Source organism: Poromitra crassiceps (genome assembly GCF_964638095.1).
Source record: "Poromitra crassiceps genome assembly, chromosome: 29".
Classification (NCBI taxonomy): domain Eukaryota; kingdom Metazoa; phylum Chordata; class Actinopteri; order Beryciformes; family Melamphaidae; genus Poromitra; species Poromitra crassiceps.
Genome location: NC_139641.1, coordinates 5,929,287 through 5,950,625, shown reverse-complemented (window position 1 = coordinate 5,950,625; position 21,339 = coordinate 5,929,287). Strand labels below are relative to the sequence as shown.

At 45.2% G+C, this 21,339-nt stretch overlaps 2 protein-coding genes across 2 annotated transcripts in view; both read right to left on the bottom strand.

The window, feature by feature from the left end:
* Window positions 1–21,339, bottom strand: part of LOC310799937 (uncharacterized protein) — a 407,560-nt gene that overhangs the window by 374,626 nt on the left and 11,595 nt on the right. The window lies entirely within an intron of this gene.
* Window positions 1–21,339, bottom strand: part of LOC310800220 (uncharacterized protein) — a gene marked incomplete at both ends in the record, with an annotated part of 99,671 nt that overhangs the window by 67,564 nt on the left and 10,768 nt on the right. Inside the window, 10 exons of the mRNA XM_083662805.1 lie at window positions 1,823–1,996; window positions 7,194–8,991; window positions 9,089–9,324; window positions 10,516–10,635; window positions 10,993–11,112; window positions 11,470–11,589; window positions 11,947–12,041; window positions 12,432–12,552; window positions 19,924–20,043; window positions 20,400–20,470. Coding sequence (XP_083518931.1) covers window positions 1,823–1,996; window positions 7,194–8,991; window positions 9,089–9,324; window positions 10,516–10,635; window positions 10,993–11,112; window positions 11,470–11,589; window positions 11,947–12,041; window positions 12,432–12,552; window positions 19,924–20,043; window positions 20,400–20,470 — 2,975 coding nt within the window. The remainder of the gene's footprint in view (window positions 1–1,822; window positions 1,997–7,193; window positions 8,992–9,088; window positions 9,325–10,515; window positions 10,636–10,992; window positions 11,113–11,469; window positions 11,590–11,946; window positions 12,042–12,431; window positions 12,553–19,923; window positions 20,044–20,399; window positions 20,471–21,339) is intronic.

The window sequence follows — 21,339 nt, the reverse complement described above, 5'->3', positions numbered from 1 at the left end:
TATGTAAACAGATTATTAATGAATGCAAATATAGAGAGGTGCATCAATCTAAATAAGATATCAAAGCATGAGGTTTGAGACAGGAATAGAGAGAGGTGCAGCAATCTAAATAAGATATCAAAGCATGAGGTTTGAGACAGTAATAGAGAGAGGTGCATCAATCTAAATAAGATATCAAAGCATGAGGTTTGAGACAGGAATAGAGAGGTGCAGCAATCTAAATAAGATATCAAAGCATGAGGTCTGAGACAGTAATAGAGAGAGATGCAGCAATCTAAATAAGATATCAAAGCATGAGGTTTGAGACAGTAATAGAGAGAGGTGCAGCAATCTAAATAAGATATCAAAGCATGAGGTTTGAGACAGGAATAGAGAGAGGTGCATCAATCTAAATAAGATATCAAAGCATGAGGTTTGAGACAGGAATAGAGAGAGGTGCAGCAATCTAAATAAGATATCAAAGCATGAGGTTTGAGACAGTAATAGAGAGAGGTGCAGCAATCTAAATAAGATATCAAAGCATGAGGTTTGAGACAGGAATAGAGAGAGGTGCATCAATCTAAATAAGATATCAAAGCATGAGGTTTGAGACAGGAATAGAGAGAGGTGCATCAATCTAAATAAGATATCAAAGCATGAGGTTTGAGACAGGAATAGAGAGAGATGCAGCAATCTAAATAAGATATCAAAGCATGAGGTTTGAGACAGTAATAGAGAGAGGTGCAGCAATCTAAATAAGATATCAAAGCATGAGGTTTGAGACAGGAATAGAGAGAGGTGCATCAATCTAAATAAGATATCAAAGCATGAGGTTTGAGACAGGAATAGAGAGAGGTGCAGCAATCTAAATAAGATATCAAAGCATGAGGTTTGAGACAGGAATAGAGAGAGGTGCATCAATCTAAATAAGATATCAAAGCATGAGGTTTGAGACAGGAATAGAGAGAGGTGCAGCAATCTAAAGAAGATATCAAAGCATGAGGTTTGAGACAGGAATAGAGAGAGGTGCATCAATCTAAATAAGATATCAAAGCATGAGGTCTGAGACAGTAATAGAGAGAGATGCAGCAATCTAAATAAGATATCAAAGCATGAGGTTTGAGACAGGAATAGAGAGAGGTGCAGCAATCTAAATAAGATATCAAAGCATGAGGTTTGAGACAGGAATAGAGAGAGATGCAGCAATCTAGATTCAAGATTCAAGATTTTTATTGTCACTCCGTGGTACAAGTATCACGTGTGAAATTCTTGTGCTGTGGACTCCGTTTCAATAAGATATCAAAGCATGAGGTTTGAGGTTAATTGCTGTTTATAGATGAATCAGCATGTTTCTAAACAAACAGATTAGCTATATTTCCGGGTGCAACTTCCATTCATTTTAAACAGCAGTTCATGGTGAAACCACGCCCTCTTTGAACTCTAACTAATCCTTCATACTTTAAGCTCAACACTCACACTTAACGAGTCACCACTTTTAGGACTCTATCACCTTAATTCAGCTTTAATTTATCTTTTGTACTGTTAGGTTTATACTTTTTCAACCTTTATAATAGGACCCTATGGAGCTAGTCTTGCGTGTACTTTTTACGAAATTCACACATTAAAACTGTGACATTTCACACAACATACAGAACTACATATATATAGAACATTCACACTACATACATATATTATAAATCAGACTCTTTAGCTACTACTGCTGCTCTCTGTAAAACTTGCAGTCAACCTTTACAGAGTCAGGAATTCTGACCTGAGAGGCACTGTATTGAAAGCAGAGAAATGTGTCAAATCAACTGAGAAAAACTGTCAATTAAAATCTTACCTGAGAGTCTCCAGTCGACAGTGTGGACTCTCCAGTCCAGCAGACAGAAGCTTCACACCTAAATCCCACAGCTGGTTCTTACTCAGGTCCAGCTCTCTCAGATGGGAGGGGTTGGACTTCAGAGCTGATGCCAGGACTTCACAGTGAGTCTCTGAGAGTCCACAGTCAGAAAGTCTGTGATCACAGATTTAATGTAAGATTAGTTCTATGAAAGCAGAGCTGAGACTAAGCCCACATCAAAACGGACACAGCATACTACTACTTCTAATACAAATAATAACAATAATACTTAGTAATAATAATTAGAGAAAAAGTAACAATAAATTGTATTGTAGAATTAGAAAATTTTCAAAAAGTGCTGAATGTGTAATATCACAAAGCAAATCATAGCAGAATGCAATTACAAGCAATTCTGTCAAAAGTATATATGTAAGGGATAATGTATAGTGAGCCGGTGATTACTGGGGAAATAATGACCGGCAGTTGAATGATTGAGCCCGACGCGCAGCGGAGGGCTTAATCATTCACCTGAAGGTCATTATTTCCCCAGTATTCACCGGCTCACTTTATCCCGCTTAGAACACGGCCTACAACTAAATCATTCAATAATCTGACAAGAATAATTATTCAAATAGATTTTTTAATAGCGTTTTCAACGACAAAGCGGTTTCATTCGTAATTGGCACACAAGACACCACAGCTGCAACTGGTTGGCCTAATTAGTAGTGTGACTAATTAGGCTAATTAGGCTCTTATCAACTGATTAATCCAGGTGTGCCTAATCATTGTCGTGAGTGTTGACACAGCTGGATTAATCAGTATAACCAGCAGCAGAGCAGCGGTCGGTTGTCGAGAAATAATGACCGGTGAATCTTGTTGATTGACCAATCAGAATCGAGTATTCAAGAGAGCCGTGTTCTAAATATATATATATATATATATATATATATATATATATATATATATATATATATGTATGTATTAGGGGTATCACGGTACGTTTACTCGGCCTGTGTACGTCGCGGTATGGGCTTCACGGTTCGGTGCGTGCAGCTACATGAAGAATACCTGGAATCCAGAAGGTAGCGGTAAAGCACCTAAACGCTGTTTGAACGCCATAAACGCCACAGAAGAAGACATACCAAAGCAACACAAGAGCCATATGAAATCCGCGTTCACTGAATGGAACGTTTTGTGGTGAGGAAACATTACCAGGGGTTGCTCCAGTGTGTTTATGAGCCGTACGTCGCTTCCATGCTACATCACAAAACCACAAACAATATCGACGCGTCCAGCTGCTCCCCCTTTACCGTCGTCAAAAAAGTGAAGAAATTCTGCACTAAGCTCTGACTTCAGTGCAGAGCAGTATTCTAATGACTTTTATGACTCAGGCGATAAGCTATTTTTTCTGTCCAAATTCAACCAAAGCCAACGAGGTAATGTAACGTTACGTAGCACTGACAAAGCTGTTAACTTGTAAACAAGCAACTTACATCGCGTGAGATGACAAGCAAGATGGGGTGAGAAAGACTCTTTGTCAAGTTCCAATAATCCATTATGATTACATGTTATCGATGACCAGTGTTGGGAAGTAACGAGTTACTAGTTACTCGTTACTGTAATAATATTACTTTTCCAAGTAACGAGTAGTGTAACGAATTACTAATAGAATATAAGTAATAATATCACCGTTACTTCAAGATAAAACAACTCATTACATCTTTTGTAGAGTCCATTCTGTGATGCCGCTGCGCTGCAAAACGACACGCAGTCGGCATTCACTGATCACAAGCAGCATGGCTTTTAACGCTCCCAAAACAAGGTGACATCACCGCAGAGCACATTCAGAGCACCCTCTCTGCCCTGCTGAGCCAAGGAGGAAAATCCGTGGCTGGATATATTCCCATGACTTTGTTTTTGTCGGGAAGAAAGGTGACACGAACATCAAAGTCAAATGTAAACGGTGTCCAGGACAGGTAGGCTACTAACACTCTTTCCACTGTGAAAAACACGAGCTCAAACTTCCTAACGTTAACGTTACGAGACGAGAGGACAGCACAACAGAAACCGGAAAACTGTTCAAATACAGAGATAACGTAAAAACTCACAAGCTGGTGGACCTCAAACATTGCTGTTATTATTGTCAGGTTAATGTTAATGCTGCAGAGCTAACGTAATTTGTGACACAAACTTGTTACGCAAAGATGTAGCCTATACGTATTGAGTTTGCATTGGCCGTGCATTATACTGCATTCTATAAAACAGAAGCTGTTTAAAAGATTGCATCTTGTCATCACTTTGAGCCAGGTGTGCTCTTCATCAAGCATCTCTGTAGGAAGCTGTGCTCTGGCAAAGCCATTAGTTTAAATGGAACGGCACATAATAGACCTAGTTCACACATTTGCTCCGCAAAGTCTGCATTTTGATGAGAAAAACGCTATGGGCCTTTTTCCCAACGGCCATTTGTGTCTAGAAGACAGAGTATACACAGGTGCAACCAACTAACTAATTAGGGCTCCGGCACTGGAACACCTAAATGGACTGGAAGTTGGAAGCCCTAATTAACATCTTGGTGCACCTGTGTTACCTCCTGCCTTTTAGACACAAAATCGCCGCAGTGAAAAAGGCCTATTGCCATTTGTGTGGACTGTAACGGAAAAGTAACATAACGAGTATGTAACAAATTACTTTTGGCATGGAGTAATAAGTAAAGTAATAATATTACTTTTGAAAATAGTAACGAGTAATATGTAATATATTACTTTTTTAAAGTAACGTGCCCAACACTGTCGATGACACACATGACCGAACGTAATGATTCATATGGGAAACAAAATGAACTCGCCTCCAGTACGTTACTTCCTCCCCCGCTGTCTGACAACTCCAGGTGCAGTCTGTTTACAAACTGTGTACAATAAAGATTTAAAGTGGGGGGAAAATGCCTTTGCCCTGTCAAACAGCTGGAATGCAATACATTTGAGAGGGAGGCACGCCTCACACTATCGCTGCTGTAGAGTAAAACTTTTTTGTGTGGATTCATTGCCTAGATCTGATTAAATTGTGGACACGCTGTCGCATCACAGCTCGAAGGTCCTGGGTTCGATTCCCACCTGGGACGCTGTGAACGCTGAAGGAATGCGTGCCCGTCCGCATGTCCTCGAGTGCCCACCGCCCGGGTGGGGTCGTCAAAAAAGGGCCTTTCTGTGTGGAGTTTGCATGTTCTCCCCGTGCCTCCCGGGGGTTTCCTTCATATAGGAACCCCTTCATCCAAAACATGCAATATCCTGGTTGCTGATGTGGTGCCCTCTCTGGTCGTGAAGGGCGCCTGTTCGGAGGGAGGGGAACTCGTTGGAATAGCGTGATCCTCCCACGTGCTATGTCCTACCGCCTACCGGTGAAGCTTCCGCTGTCAGGTGAAAAGAAGCGGCTGGCTAACTGCCCATGTCGGAGGAAGCATGAAGCCAGTTTTCGGCTCTCCCCAGATCGGCAGAGGTAGTGTCCTCTAGAGAGAGAGTGGCGTCAGCGGAGGACCAAAATGCGAGACTCATTAGCCAATGAACAGCCAGGAATGGGTCTCGCGCTACTTTTGGATGCTAAAATAAAGCTGATAATGTACAATTTGATTAAAGGGATGAAAAACCCTTTCAGAGTACAACACAAACTGTCTATTTTGCTGCAACTCGACAGTGCTGCTTAATCCAGGACCTTACTTCCTGGAACTCTAGAGAGTAAAAAACTGGTCCATTGGAGTGAATGGAGATGTCGGGACTCTTCTATCTACATGGCTCTGGGCAGAGGGTGGAGCAGCAACCAGGATAAATGTAAATTAGCACTAATGGGGGATAAAAATGGGATAAAAAATCTGAGGGGGGGGAATTGTGGAGATTTATTAAGAGACTATTTCTGATGTTAAAATGAGCGTAAAAAGCCAAATACAGAATTCGGGGAAATTAAAACTGAATTTGGGATTTGCTGCTTTCCCCCGTTGTGTGTGTGTATATATTCGGTGTCTATCTATCTATCTATCTATCTATCTATCTATATATATATATATATATATATATATCTACGGTATCTATATAAATACAGTAGATAGATATATATAGATAGACACAGACACACACACACACACACACACACACACACACACACATATATACAGACAGACAGACAGACAGACAGACACACACACACACACACACACACCCTCCCCCCCCCCCCCTTCCCCCCCCCCCACACACACACACACATTTTGCCTAAGCTTCACAGGCAAGTCATTTCAAATTCTGGCTAGACAACATATGATTAACATGACACTACTGTAGATTAAAACAACCATATCAAGTAACTAACTAACTGTAATATAGACAGTGTCCACTGGAAAATACTACTGTCTGTTGTGATCAAATGTAGGTACTTTTTAAGCACAGCCTCTTAAAGGACAAGGCATTTTTAAGACATTTGTTACCATCAAACAAATCCTATGAAAATAACAAAATCAACAATACATTTGCTCTACTCCCGTTACTTCCCACGTACCATTTTTAGCCATCAACCAGGAAGTCATTGGCCCCAATTGTAATTAAGCTAAACACATGGCTACATGGAGGAGATTTATTGGTATAACAAAATCAGCTATTTTATTTTCATAGAATCTCTTGATGATCTCTTTATTCCTGTGCTCCTTGGCTGCTTGTATTAAGCCTTCAGCCCAAAGAAGATAACTATCAAAACTACACTTAACTGTAAAGTTAATAACAATCATTACAGCTAAACGAACTGTGTTCACCAACTAACATGATAGCTATAAACAAACATTTCAGAATTGGAACCTTTGGAATGAAGACGCAAATTACACATTACTTGTTACTCTTCTTAAAAGTAACACATCGCTTTACTTATTATACCAGTGAAAAGTGATTGCCCTACTGATTTTTAAGGTTTTGAATCTACAGCATTAAATTCAGACTTTCCGTGATGTATTTCCCAACTTTGTTGGCTCGTTTATGTGCGCTCTCCTGTAATTCCAATATTTCCAACATGACTTGAAGACGACGAGAATCTTTCAGAGCCATTGCACCAATACAGAGGTTAAAGAGACTAAACAATGAAACACAAGTAATGACCAACCTGGTAACTGTAATGTGATTACTGACACGTAACAGTAATGACTTACTTTATTTACTCTGTTACAGGAAAATTAATAGCACATTACTTTGTGTGTTACGCCCAACACTGTGTTACCACTGCTCTGTAGAACAGCAGTTTTATAGTGTTTGTTTGAGGAACTATATATCTTTATAGTTCATATGGCATCAGGTGTGAAGGTAACTAAACTGTAGATAATGTTAGAATTCAGATCAGGACTAACCGAGCCTCTCTGCAGTTCCTCACAGCTGGGATCAGTCTGCCTCGTCCCTTGTTTGATGTGTTGTAGGCCTTCAGGTCCAACACATCCAGAACCTCCTCTGACATCTGCAGCATGTACGCCAGAGCTGAGCAGTGGATCACAGAGAGTTCCTTCTTTGACTTGTTCTCTGACTTCAGGAAGTCTTGGATCTGCTGATGTATTGAGTGGTCATTCATCTCCATCAAACAGTGGAAGATGTTGATGCTTCTGTCTGGAGACGTATTGTAGTGGTCCATCTTCTTCAGGTTTCTGATGGCTTTCTGGATGCTGTCTGGACTTCTCTCTGTGTGACCTAGTAGGCCTCCTAAGAGACTCTGGCTGGACTCGAGTGAGAGGCCATGAAGGAAGCGGACAAAGAGGTCCAGGTGGCCATTTGTACTCTTCAGGGCTTTGAGCATGGATTCAATCAGGAAGAAATCCAAGAGGTGATCACTTCTACCCCAGACTTTTCCCAGGAATGTGCTCAGTACATTCTTATCCCTGTTTGTGTAACAGTGGAACATGTAGACTGCAGCGAGAAACTCCTGGATGCTCAGATGAACAAAGCAGTAGACCGTCTTCTGGAAGAGCACACACTCTCGTTTGAAGATCTCTGTGCACACTCCTGAGAACACCAAAGCCTCTCTGACATCAAGACCACACTCCTCCAGGTCTTCTTGGTAGAACAGGAGGTTGCCCGTCTCCAGATTTTTAAACGCCAGCTTCCCCAGCTTCAGAAGAACTTCCCTGTCAGTCTCCATGAGCTGCTGTTGACTCATCTCATGGCTCTCATCATACTTCTGCTTCTTCCTCTCTGTCTGAACCAGCAGGAAGTGTGAGTACATCTCAGTCAGGGTCTTGGGCAGCTCTCCTCTCTGGTCTGTAGTCAACATGTGCTCCAGAACTGTACCAGTGATCCAACAGAAGACTGGGATGTGGCACATGATGTGGATGGTTCTGGATGCCTTGATGTGTGAGATGATTCTGCTGGACAGCTCCTCATCAGTGGATCTCTTCCTGAAGTACTCCTCCTTCTGGAGGTCAGTGAAGCCTCGTACTTCTGTCACCCTGTCTACACATGTAGGAGGGATCTGATTGGCTGCTGCAGGTCTGGAAGTTATCCAGAGGAGAGCCAAGGGAAGCAGATTCCCCTTGATGAGGTTTGTCAACAGCACATCTACTGATGATACCTGTGTGACATCAGACACAACCTCATTGTTGTGGAAATCCAATGGAAGTCTGCTTTCATCCAGGCCATCAAAGATGAACACAACTTTACAGACAGAGAGCTGCTCTGCTGTGACCCTCTGTAAGGTTGGATGGAAAACATGGAGCAGCATGAGAAGACTGTACCGCTCATCTCTGATCAAGTTCAGCTCCCGGAACGAAAGCAGAATCACAAGAATGACGTCTTGATTTTCCAAGCCCTCTGCCCAGTCCAGAGTGAACTTCTTCACTGAGAAGGTTTTTCCAATTCCAGCAACACCATTCGTAAGAACTACTCTGATGTGTGTATCTTGATCAGGTAAGGGGTTAAAGATGTCGTGGCACATGATCGGAGTGTCATGGAGAGTCTCCATCTTGGATGCTGTCTCCAGCTGCCACACCTCATGTTGGGTATTAACCTCTTCACTCTGTCCCACTGTGATGTAGAGTGCAGTGTAGATCCTATTGAGGGAAGTTCCAATTCCTGATTCATCTGTTCCTTCTGTCACAAAGTCACATCTCATTATCAGACTGATCTTATGAACGTCTAAAACCTCCTGCAAAACGCCGTCCGCTGGAAGAGAAGAAAGAGTAAACAAGTGTTTAACAGATATGCTGTTGTTTCCTGGTTTTAGAAATGGTGACAACAGTAGACAGAACCCCAGTCTTACATTGTGCAATGCTGGTTTGACTGGGTGTCTGCAGTCCAGATCTTGTTCTGGACCTTTTTCCACACTGGGGACAGGCGGAGTCTCCTGATGAACCGGACTGGGCCCAGTATGAGGTGATGCACTGTCTGCAGAACCTGTGTCCACAGCTGGTAGAGACTGGATCCCTCAGGACCCAATGACACAATGCACAGCAGGACAGCTGCTGCTTCACAACACCTAGACTCCTCTTCCTCATTCTGTGGGGATAAAGGCAATTTATTATCCCTGATCAGATGAAGATCTAACAAACAAAATTGAACAAAAGTTTGAATTTTTTTTTGTTCAAATTGTAAAACTATTAAAATATTTTGCCCAGACTATCTTTATAGATGCTCAGACAGCATGGTGCTGCCATCACATGTAAAGTTTATTTTCACATGTATCTGTTGTCATAGTTGTAGTTTAATCAGTGGAGTCAACATTGCATACCCATCATGGATAAATGTCACTGTGGTGATCATGGATGAATGCAACATTGTAACAGTTTTTCTGGTTTGTTTCATATGTAATTATCATTAATGAATGTTCAGCTCAATACAAACAACACACAGTCCTATTACATCAACACTGTAACAACACATTTGTTACAGAACACAGACAGTGTCTGGCAGTCATTAGTAAATAAATAAGTACCATTCTTGATAACCTCTGACTACAGATAGTGTTAGCAGGGCACAGAGATTGATCACAGCAGTTAGGGTAGATACGATGGCAGAGTTCCATTACATTACATCTACAGTATCAACCACTGTCTGTGTTTACATGTCAAACACAAACAGTGTCAAACACAAACACCATATGAATGAAAATGGGCTTTTCAACAATGATGGGAGGTTTTGGTGTTTAAACCATTTCCTGTGGGCGTGTCTTATGCGTGTGGCCAGCAGTGAGCTGTTGTGGCTTTTAAGGTGGGGCTAGCAGGATGAGGGAATTTGAGCAACTCGGGGAGGGGGGCGGGACTAAGGGTCAACAACGTCAGTCTGATATCAGATTTGTGAATGACGTCAGTATCGGCACGCCATTGGATCAGTCCCATCTCTAAGTCAAGGTCAAAGTCAAGGTTACTTTATGTGTACCCATAGGTAGATTTGGTTGCAGGGAGAGTCACTCAATTTTAAAAAGGCTCAGACAATAGACAGTAGACAGACATGAAAGTGCCAAGTGCCATAGTTCCAAACATCATCATATTATTTTTTAATATTTAAAAAAAGATGTAAGAAAACACTGGGACAGAGATTTGCTTCATGAACACAGTCCTCTCATAGTGTGATGCAACAGTGAAGGAAACTATCTTAAATGACACAACAGAACATTTTCCCTTCATCAAGCTTACTCACTTTACTCGCTTACTTTTATCAGGTAGGCTCCCAGTATAACAGTCCTCTTACCTTGTGTCTGAAGGTCCAGGTTCATTACTGAAGAGTGGAGGATGACCTTTAGACCGGTCAGTCTTCATAGACAGACAGCTGGGTACTGGAGACTCTGCTCTCTGCCTGTGGTACTGACCTCTGTAAATCAAAAGAAAAGGCAACATGTTTTCAGAGGTGATCAAACACAACGAGTCTGCTTTTTGGGATAATTGATGTGAAGTTTTAATTGTATAATTAGTTTGTCTGCACACATTATGAATTAGGAGGAATGAAAAACAAAAAACTTTATGGAATAAAATGTCTTCTGTGTGCATGAATCGAGCCAAACTGATGGCAGGTCTGACCTACATCCAGGAAGTGAAATATACTGTATATCTTGTCCTCCATAAAACGTGTTTTTTTTCCCTATGGTCACTCCTTGTCTCTGTAGTTTTCAGTGCAATCGTGTAGGTTATCAAATAACATTTCTTCATTACAGTATAACAGTCCTCTTACCTTGTGTCTGAAGGTCCAGGTTCATTACTGAAGCATGGAGGATTGTCTTTAGACCAGTCACTCTTCATAGACAGACAGCTGGGTACTGGAGACTCTGCTCTCTGCCTGTGGTACTGACCTCTGTAAATCAAAAGAAAAGGCAACATGTTTTCAGAGGTGATCAAACACAACGACTCTGGTTTTTGGGATAATTGATGTGAAGTTTTAATTCTATAATTAGTTTGTGTGCACACATTATGAATTAGGAGGAATGAAAAACAAAAAACTTTATGGAATAAAATGTCTTCTGTGTGCATGAATCGAGCCAAACTGATGGCAGGTCTGACCTACATCCAGGAAGTGAAATATACTGTATATCTTGTCCTCTATAAAACGTGTTTTTTCTCCCTATGGTCACTCCTTGTCTCTGTAGTTTTCAGTGCAATCGTGTAGGTTATCAAATAACATTTCTTCATTACAGTATAACAGTCCTCTTACCTTGTGTCTGAAGGTCCAGGTTCATTACTGAAGCATGGAGGATTGTCTTTAGACCAGTCACTCTTCATAGACAGACAGCTGGGTACTGGAGACTCTGCTCTCTGCCTGTGGTACTGACCTCTGTAAATCAAAAGAAAAGGCAACATGTTTTCAGAGGTGATCAAACACAACGACTCTGGTTTTTGGGATAATTGATGTGAAGTTTTAATTGTATAATTAGTTTGTGTGCACACATTATATATTAGGAGGAATGAAAAACAAAAAACTTTATGGAATAAAATGTCTTCTGTGTGCATGAATCGAGCCAAACTGGTGGCAGGTCTGACCTACATCCAGGAAGTGAAATATACTGTATATCTTGTCCTCCATAAAACATGTTTTTTCTCCCTATGGTCACTCCTTGTCTCTGTAGTTTTCAGTGCAATCGTGTAGGTTATCAAATAACATTTCTTCATTACAGTATAACAGTTCTCTTACCTTGTGTCTGAAGGTCCAGGTTCATTACTGAAGCATGGAGGATTGTCTTTAGACCAGTCACTCTTCATAGACAGACAGCTGGGTACTGGAGACTCTGCTCTCTGCTCGTGGTACTGACCTCTGTAAATCAAAAGAAAAGGCAACATGTTTTCAGAGGTGATCAAACACAACGACTCTGGTTTTTGGGATAATTGATGTGAAGTTTTAATTGTATAATTAGTTTGTCTGCACACATTATGAATTAGGAGGAATGAAAAACAAAAAACTTTATGGAATAAAATGTCTTCTGTGTGCATGAATCGAGCCAAACTGATGGCAGGTCTGACCTACATCCAGGAAGTGAAATATACTGTATATCTTGTCCTCCATAAAACGTGTTTTTTCTCCCTATGGTCACTCTTTGTCTCTGTAGTTTTCAGTGCAATCGTGTAGGTTATCAAATAACATTTCTTCATTACAGTATAACAGTCCTCTTACCTTGTGTCTGAAGGTCCAGGTTCATTACTGAAGCATGGAGGATTGTCTTTAGACCAGTCACTCTTCATAGACAGACAGCTGGGTACTGGAGACTCTGCTCTCTGCCTGTGGTACTGACCTCTGGAAACACTGTTTGATACATATCATTAGTTCTAGTGACTTTAAATTCATGTTTTGTTCTCATATTCTACTATTGTCTTCATTTGTTGATTTCTATTTTATTTGTTTCGATTATTTCAATTATTTCTTATGTTTAGATTATTACCATAGATTATGCATGTACATGTACTTTGCACGCCCACTGGCAAAAAGGGGGTGTGGCCAATCACAAAAAGGCACCTACATTTCAAATGGATTCACGTAACATCACAAAACTCTGTAGAAAGGTTGGTGGAGGTATGCATTCTACAGAGTGCCCTCTAGTGTTTATATGTTTTCCTTTGTTTTTATACTGTATGTATTTATAATTTCATATTGTACATACTTTTCATTCATGTTTCTTGGCCTGGTTATGTTCTAGTGGTAGAACAGGTCAGTCTGTCATCTGTTGCAGACATTTCTACACATTTTACCAGGCTGGTTTTCATCATCTGTATGTGTTGATCCAAACTCACATTCACATGAGTGATGACTTGTTTGACTCAGGAGAGGCTTTCCGGTTGATTGGCCGTGTCATTTAAGTCCCCTCCCCTTTCCTAATTGACTGTTTCTCGTTATATCTATTGATCCCAAAGTTTATAACTATGATGACCTCAGTATGTAGGATTTCACTCATAAATGTATCTTAACACTGTGTGGAAAAAATGTGAGAGCTAATAATGATGTGATGAGACCAAGGAGGCATTGTTTTAAGTAACCAAAAAGCTGTTTTAGGCTTTGATATTTGGTTTCATAGGGACAAACAGTTTCCAGCTTATCACACATTAAATGCTTGTTGTGTTTTACTTCGTTTCGAACTCAAGCTCTCACTAGTGCCTTAAACGCTGCAACGCAGCCCTATGGAAGACTGTTATTTTGCTCCAAAATTACTTTTCATTAAAACCTGACCACCCACCCGTAGGTGGCGTGGTACCCCCTGGGCCTGACACGGATCCACGTGACTACGTCACGTCCTGCCAGCCCAGGGAATAATCACTCCGTTTTCTTCCAGCCGCTGGGAAAGACGTGTTTGCTATAAGCTCCACGGTTAACTCTGAGTTAGCTCTTTACATAGCTTTAGAAATACTAGGCTCGTTTCGTCTGATTTGCCCACCTCAAGGAGGTTCGCGTGGATGGGATAAAGCAGGCTTCGGGACCCGACCCTGTACCCTTCACCCTGCTGCGTCGGAACAAGTCATCAAAGCTAAGAGTATCTTCCTTAGTTAACTGTTTATTGCTACCGCCGTGTAGCTCTACTGCTATCGCCGTATAGTGGTTATTGCTGCCGCTGTGTAGCTTTGCTTCGCTCCCCTGGCTGGGGCAGCGTTTTCGTTTGAGGGCCGATTTAGGTCCGCGCTCAAACTGTTAAGCTTTGCATACGTGCAAATAGCTTGTACCACGTAGCACAGGAACAAAGAGGCTAAGTAGCCCAGTTGTTACAGATAGCTACCTTGGCACCCTTGCGGGTAGTTTTCGTGTGCTAGGTACTTTAGGCGCCGGCTTTAGAGCGCGCGCGTTAGATAGTTAGCTAGTTTGCTCAGTGCAGCTAGCTTGGACTACCTTGTAGCACTCTAGCTATCTGGCTGCGTCCCCAGACAGGGTAACGCACCCGGTTTTGTGGCAGATAGCTAACGTGCACACGTGCAGTTAGTGTCTGTGTGCTAAGTACTTCGCGCCAGCTACCTCTGTGTAGGGCGCGCCTTAAGCAGAGTAGTAGCTAGAAGCCATGCTCTTCAGTTAGCTAGATAGCTAGCTTGCCCCCGTGCAGCCAGTATCTAGTGATATGTAGCACTCCAGCTCGTACCGTTGCAGGCTTAGCTTGCACGTTAACCCCATTATTCCTGTTAGCAGAGAGAGGGGGGAACAGCTAGGTGCTGTATTAGCTGTGAGGCTACGCTGGCCGGTTACGACCGGCACAATTAATTTGATGTGCATGCCTAAGGGCAGGAGCACGCCGCACAGGCGTTGCTGTGACCTACATAAATGTAGTGTAGCTTTTACTGGCGTCTGGGATTTTAGCTGGGCGATTCGCTAGCTAGGTGAGCTCGCCCCGCACCTTGTGTGGGCCGCTTCTCTCAGTACTTACGCCATCTTAGCCAGCTTGCTTGTCTGCTAAGTGTTGCTTGCCTCGTGCAATTAGCATCTACTAGATTGCAACTCCCTTTGAGGAGTTTCTTCTGAGATTGACTAGCTTCGCGGGCCGCTGGCCTTTGCTTGCGGTCACGCTTGCTTCCCCGTGTTACTCAGGGTAGAGACGCACTGCACCGGCCTGTACGCAGGCTTGTGTTAGCGCACGCTTGTCTCTCAGTGCTTATGCTAGCTTAGCTAGTGGCTTCCACGTCTGTTCTCTCGGGTTAACAGGTTGTGGGTATTGGTGCCCCCCCTTCGGGATGGGCTATTGCCGCTTACGTTACCATTGCACGCGCACGTTCGCTAGCCTCCGGGTTGCTTACTGTCTAGCCTGTGCTTCTTGCTAGCCTGCTAGCTGGTTTAAGCAGTACTCCCGCTAATAGGGTGCGCCCTGCGGGAGCTTGCTATTAGTGGTTAGCTTCCTGCTTCCTTGCTTGCTACTGAGCAGGGAAGGTCAGGGAGGGGATGGGCCGTGTGTAAAACTACTTTGGCCGAGTATGAATCGGCACGTTAAGTGCGTGTTCTGCCTTGGGCACGAGCACGCTGCACAGGCGCCTTGAACCCTCGGTCTTGTCCGCAGCTAAGCTCTTGAGAGCTGACCAAGGTCCGCTCTCAAAGAAGTGTGAAAGCTAGCTTGCCTTGCATAGGTGCAGATAGCAATATTTAGTACTGTTTAGCACAGAACGATAGTATTTTGCAGATAACTGGCGTGCACCCGTGCAGTTAGTATCTGTGTGCTAAGTACATTGGGCGCGAGCTACCTCCGCTACAATAGACATACTGCTCCTTGCTGGCGCTACGCGTCCAGCAGGGCTTACAGCTCGCCAAGGTCTGGGCTCAGTGCCAGCCTTTGGCTTGTAGCTCTAAGGACAAGCCCACCGCCCTTGGTGCCCAAGGCCCGGGGTGGTTGGGAGCTCTCCATGGGTCGCACTCCCGTGTTGGGGCGCCCCCTGCAAGTGCAGGGAGCCTGGCTGGGGGCACAGCGCACCTTGGTCCATGGCCACGGCCTGGCCTCGGTTGGCAGCGCCCAGGTCAAGCCCACCGGTTGGCTCACCAAGGCTGGGCTTAGTTCCAGCCTGCGGCTTGTAGCTTTAGACCCACCGTCCTCGGTGCCCAAGGCCCGAGTTCGGTCGGGAGCTCGCCCAGGGTCTCATACCCAGCATCAAGGCTCGCCTTGGTCCATGGCTACGGCCTGGCCTCGGCTAGAGGCTCCTAGGACAGCCCACCATCAATGGCACCAACGGCTCATTGCTGGTCGGGAGCTCGCCTGGGGGCCGCACTGTCGGACAAGTCCACGTGCGTCTCGAGAAAGAACCGCAGTCCCCCCAGCCTGCGAAAGGCGCACGGCAGGGGGGGGGGGTTACTTCGATACAACAGCGCGTCAGTAGGCGGAGCTTGCGTAAGAAGTTCTCCCCCAGCATGCACAGCTTCTACGGAACTGTCCATGCGGCGGGGGGGCGTAGCCTCTCACGTCCCGCCCCCCCATCAGGGCACCGGATCGAAAGGTCCCGGTGCCCAGCAATATGCTCATGACTATATTTTCAGGGATCATTTCTATAGTTTCTAACTTGAGAAATGTGTTTCTAAAATGTTCAGTCTCGCTATCCACGATGTTGAGATGGTGATACTCTTTTCTGAGCGCGAAGCGGGCAGAGAGACTTGATTCAGTTCATATGCTCTCTGCCTTTGATGACCGTTCACTGTCTCCTATGGGGACATTGAGGAAGAGAGTATGATCCGAGTGGTAGAAAAAAACGGGTTCCGCTCCTGTGGCCACAAGAGACCATCTTGTCCAACAGGCTCGATGCCTGGGAGCATCTATGTTCCCCGTCCCCATTACGGCGCACCCTCCAGAGGGGATACGCGCTACAGTTTGCCCACCCACGTTCGACGGGACCCCCGATCTGGCCGTGGAGGAGGACGCCATGGACGGCTCCATACGTCCAAAATTGGACCTTCGGCGTCCCAAGTGGTGTGCGTGGAGGCAGCCGTGGCTCCCCTCCGCGCGCGAGAGAGAAAAAAAAAAGGGGGATCCGCGTCTTCCTCTATCTCGACGACGTTCTCTTAGCGGCCGACTCGAGGGTCCGTGCCGCGGAACATACCAAGGTGGTGACCGATCACCGGCAAACCTTAGGGTTTTTGGTGAAGTGGCAGAAGAGTTGCCTCGTCCCAGCGCAGGCGGCGACCTTCCTGGGGCCCGAGCTATACTTCCTGCGAGCCTTTTGCCAGAGCGACAGGCTCGCACGGTTCGGACAGCAAGCCAAGGACGTTAGGTCTGTGCCCTCGGTGTCAGTGCATCAGTGCACACTGATGTTGGGCCTGATGGCCTCAGCACTGCATGTGCTCCCGCTAGGGAGGCTACACATGCTCTCGTGGTCCAAATATGGTTCTCAGGCTTCGCCTGGACTCGGCCGGGGACCGTCATCGCAGGGTTCCTCTGACAGGTCAGGCCTGGCAGGCGCTGGCTATATGGGCGGACCCCCGTTACCTCTCGAGAGGTACTCGGTGGGGCCCTGTCCCGCTCAGGATGGTGATTCGCACAGACGCCTCCCTCTGGGGAGGGGGTGCGATTTGCGGGCATTTTTCGGCGAACGGCCGGTGGGAGGCTCAGGAGCTTCGCCACATAAACGTGCTAGAGCTGAAGGCGATTCGCCGGGCTCTGCCTCAGGACAAGCCCACCATCAATGGTGCCGTGGGCCCATTGTTGGTTGGGAGCTCTCTTGGGGACCGCACTGCCGGACAAGTCCGCGTGCGGCCAGACTCGAAAGAGAACGTTGCCTCCGCAGTCCCCCCGGCCTGCGGAGGTGACACTTCCAGCGGCTCACACATGGGCACCATGTGCTGATTCGCTCGGACAATAGGGCAGCGATCGCCCACCTGAACAAACAGGGCGGTGTGCGGTCGGGGGCGCTGAACCATAGCGGGGATTCACCTGTGGGTGTATCCCCGTCTCCTTTCAGTGTCAGCGGTCTATCTGCCGGGACGGCGGAGTTACGACCGGCCTGCTGTCTCGAGGCAATCCCCGTTATACGGAGTGGTGCCTCCACCCTCGGGTGATGGAACAGGTTTGGGCCAGGGTTGGTCGCGCCTGCGTCGATCTCTCGCATCGCGGCGCGCGACACACTGCCCACTGTGGTTCTCGATCCAGGAGGACAGCCCCCGTTAGGTCATGACGCGCTAAAAGCGCACGCGTGGCCGAGGGAGGGGCGCTATGCGTTTCCCCTGACCCCCCTGATCCGTCAGGTGTTGGACAGGGTGAGGGAACAGCGCCTCCGGCTCGTTTTAGTCTGTTTTGGCCCAGGCAGACATGGTTTGCGGACCTGGTCTCCCTGGCGCAAGATCCGCCATGGGCGTTGCCGGTACGGGCCGATCGCCTATCCCAGGCGGAGGGGGAGGTGTTCCACCCCTCCCCAGGTAGGTGGAAGCTAGCGGTCTGGCTCCTGAACCGGACCAGTTGCTAGCCCAGGGCTTGCCTGATAATGTGGGATGCACTATGCAGCAAGTAAGGGCGTGGATCCAGTGAACTGCAGTGTGCGACCAGTTCTCTGTTTCCTTCAGAGCCTGCCTGACGCGGGTCAGTCCCCGCAGTCGTTAAGGTGTACGTAGCCGCGATTCTGCTTGCCATATGGGAATTGAAGGGAGCCCCGTGGGGGCGTACCCTTTGGTCTTGCGCTTCATGAAGGGGGCGCGTAAACTGCGCCCGCCGTCGCGTGAGTTTTTTCCCCAAATCGGACCTGGTTACGGTGCTGGACGGGCTAACGGGTCATCCGTTTGAGCCCTTGGACTCCGCCGATTTAAGGGTTCTGTCTTTAAAGACCGCGCTGCTGCTGGCCTTGTCGTCAGGAAAGAGAGTTGGTGACCTGATTGCCCTCTCGGTGCAGCAGGCCTGTGTGGTAATGATGGGCGCAGGGTTACGTTGCGACCTAACCCGGCTTACCAACCTAAGATTATTAATGCCAGCTTTAGGCCTATGGTCATAGACTTATCAGCATTCTGTCCCCCGCCGTTCAGTTAGAGACGGGTGAGGAGAGACGTTTGCTCATGCTGTGCCCCGTAAGGGCGCTCTCGGCCTATCTGGCCAGGACGCGTTCTTTACGCATTACAGATCAGCTGTTGGTTTGCTTTGGGCAAAGGGCCCAGGGCGGACCCCTTTCCAAGGATCGCTTATCACACTGGATAGTGGAGGCGATCGCGTTGGCATACTCTGCCGTGGGCAAGGTTCCCCAGGAGGGTATCAAGGCGCTTTCTACGCGAGTTGTTGCGACATCCTCTGCGTTGTTGCGTGGTGTGTCGGTGGAGGACATGTGTGCCGCGGCCTCATGGTCCTCTCATCACAGTTTTGTCAGGTACTACAGTCTTGACGTGTCCGGTGCGCAGTTCGCGCACGCGGTGCTGTCGGTGGCAAGAAAGTAGTATCGTTGCCACTCTAATATGTCAGACGGTTAGGCATAAACGTTGCCATATGGCCGTGGTTCACCGGTGCCTTTCGGGTCGCCCTGTGGGGTGCTCCCGGCAGCAAGGTCGGTTGAATGGAGGCACTAGTGAGAGCTTGAGTTCGAAACGAAGTAAAACATTAGGGTTGTCCTACAACCCAGGTTTTACGAGTGAGAACGAGAGCTCTCACTACCCAGCCTTGCTGTGTCGATGCGTCACGGGGTGCGTCGGATCTCAGCGGGCTGGAAGAAATTAGAGTGATTATTCCCTGGGCTGGCAGGACGTGACGTAGTCACGTGGATCCGTGTCAGGCCCAGGGGGTACCACGCCACCTACGGGTGGGTGGTCAGGTTTTAATGAAAAGTAATTTTGGAGCAAAATAACAGTCTTCCATAGGGCTGCGTTGCAGCGTTTAAGGCACTAGTGAGAGCTCTCGTTCTCACTCGTAAAACCTGGGTTGTAGGACAACCCTAATGTTTGCAATTGTCAGTTGTGTTATATTTAATTCCACTCACTGTAGCTTATATTTTATTTAGTTTTATATATCTTGAAATTATTTGTTGCTCAATTGATCCAAATCCCCTACAGAGATAATTTAAACTTATCTCATTTTATTGTTATCTTATTCTTATTCTTAGTGAATGAAATAATAGCCTTTTTTCTACTCAAATATCAATGAGCTTGTATTTTTCTCTTTCCAGTATTCCATCATATCTTTACTACTAACTTGATTTCATGAATACAATCTCATTGAACCATATTCCATCAGGTAGGCTTATGGGATAACAGTTCTCTTACCTTGTGTCTGAAGGTCCAGGTTCATTACTGAAGTGTGGAGGTTGGTCTTTAGACCGGTCACTCTTCATAGACAGACAGCTGGGTACTGGAGACTCTGCTCTCTGCCTGTGGTACTGACCTCTGTAAATCAAAAGAAAAGGCAACATGTTTTCAGAGGTGATCAAACACAACGACTCTGGTTTTTGGGATAATTGATGTGAAGTTTTAATTGTATAATTAGTTTGTGTGCACACATTATGAATTAGGAGGAACGAAAAACTAAATATTTAGGGAATAAAATGTCTTCTGTGTGGATGAATCGAGCCAAACTGACGGCAGGTCTGACCTACATCCAGGAAGTGAAATATACTATATATCTTGTCCTCCATAAAATGTGTTTTTTCTCCCTATGGTCACTCCTTGTCTCTGTAGTTTTCAGTGCAATCGTGTAGGTTATCAAATAACATTTCTTCATTACAGTATAACAGTCCTCTTACCTTGTGTCTGAAGGTCCAGGTTCATTACTGAACCATGGAGGATTGTCTTTAGACCAGTCACTCTTCATAGACAGACAGCTGGGTACTGGAGACTCTGCTCTCTGCGTGTGGTACTGACCTCTGTAAATCAAAAGAAAAGGCAACATGTTTTCAGAGGTGATCAAACACAACGACTCTGGTTTTTGGGATAATTGATGTGAAGTTTTAATTGTATAATTAGTTTGTGTGCACACATTATGAATTAGGAGGAACGAAAAACTAAATATTTAGGGAATAAAATGTCTTCTGTGTGCATGAATCCAGCCAAACTGACGGCAGGTCTGACCTACATCCAGGAAGTGAAATATACTATATATCTTGTCCTCCATAAAACGTGTTTTTCTTCCCTATGGTCACTCCTTGTCTCTGTAGTTTTCAGTGCAATCGTGTAGGTTATCAAATAACATTTCTTCATTATAACAGTCCTCTTACCTTGTGTCTGAAGGTCCAGGTTCATTACTGAAGTATGGAGGATTATCTTTAGACCAGTCACTCTTCATAGACAGACAGCTGGGTACTGGAGACTCTGCTCTCTGCCTGTGGTACTGACCTCTGGAAACACAAATGTTTGATACATATCATTAGTTCTAGTGACTTTAAATTCATGTTTTGTTCTCATATTCTACTATTGTTTCCATTTGTTGATTTCTATTTTATTTGTTTAGATTATTTCGATTATTTCTTATGTTTAGATTATTATCATAGATTATGCATGTACATGTACTTTGCACGCCCACTGGCAAAAAGGGGGTGTGGCCAATCACAAAAAGGCACCTACATTTCAAATGGATTCACGTAACATCACAAAACTCTGTAGAAATGTTGGTGGAGGTATGCATTCTACAGAGTGCCCTCTAGTGTTTATATGTTTTCCTTTGTTTTTATACTGTATGTATTTATA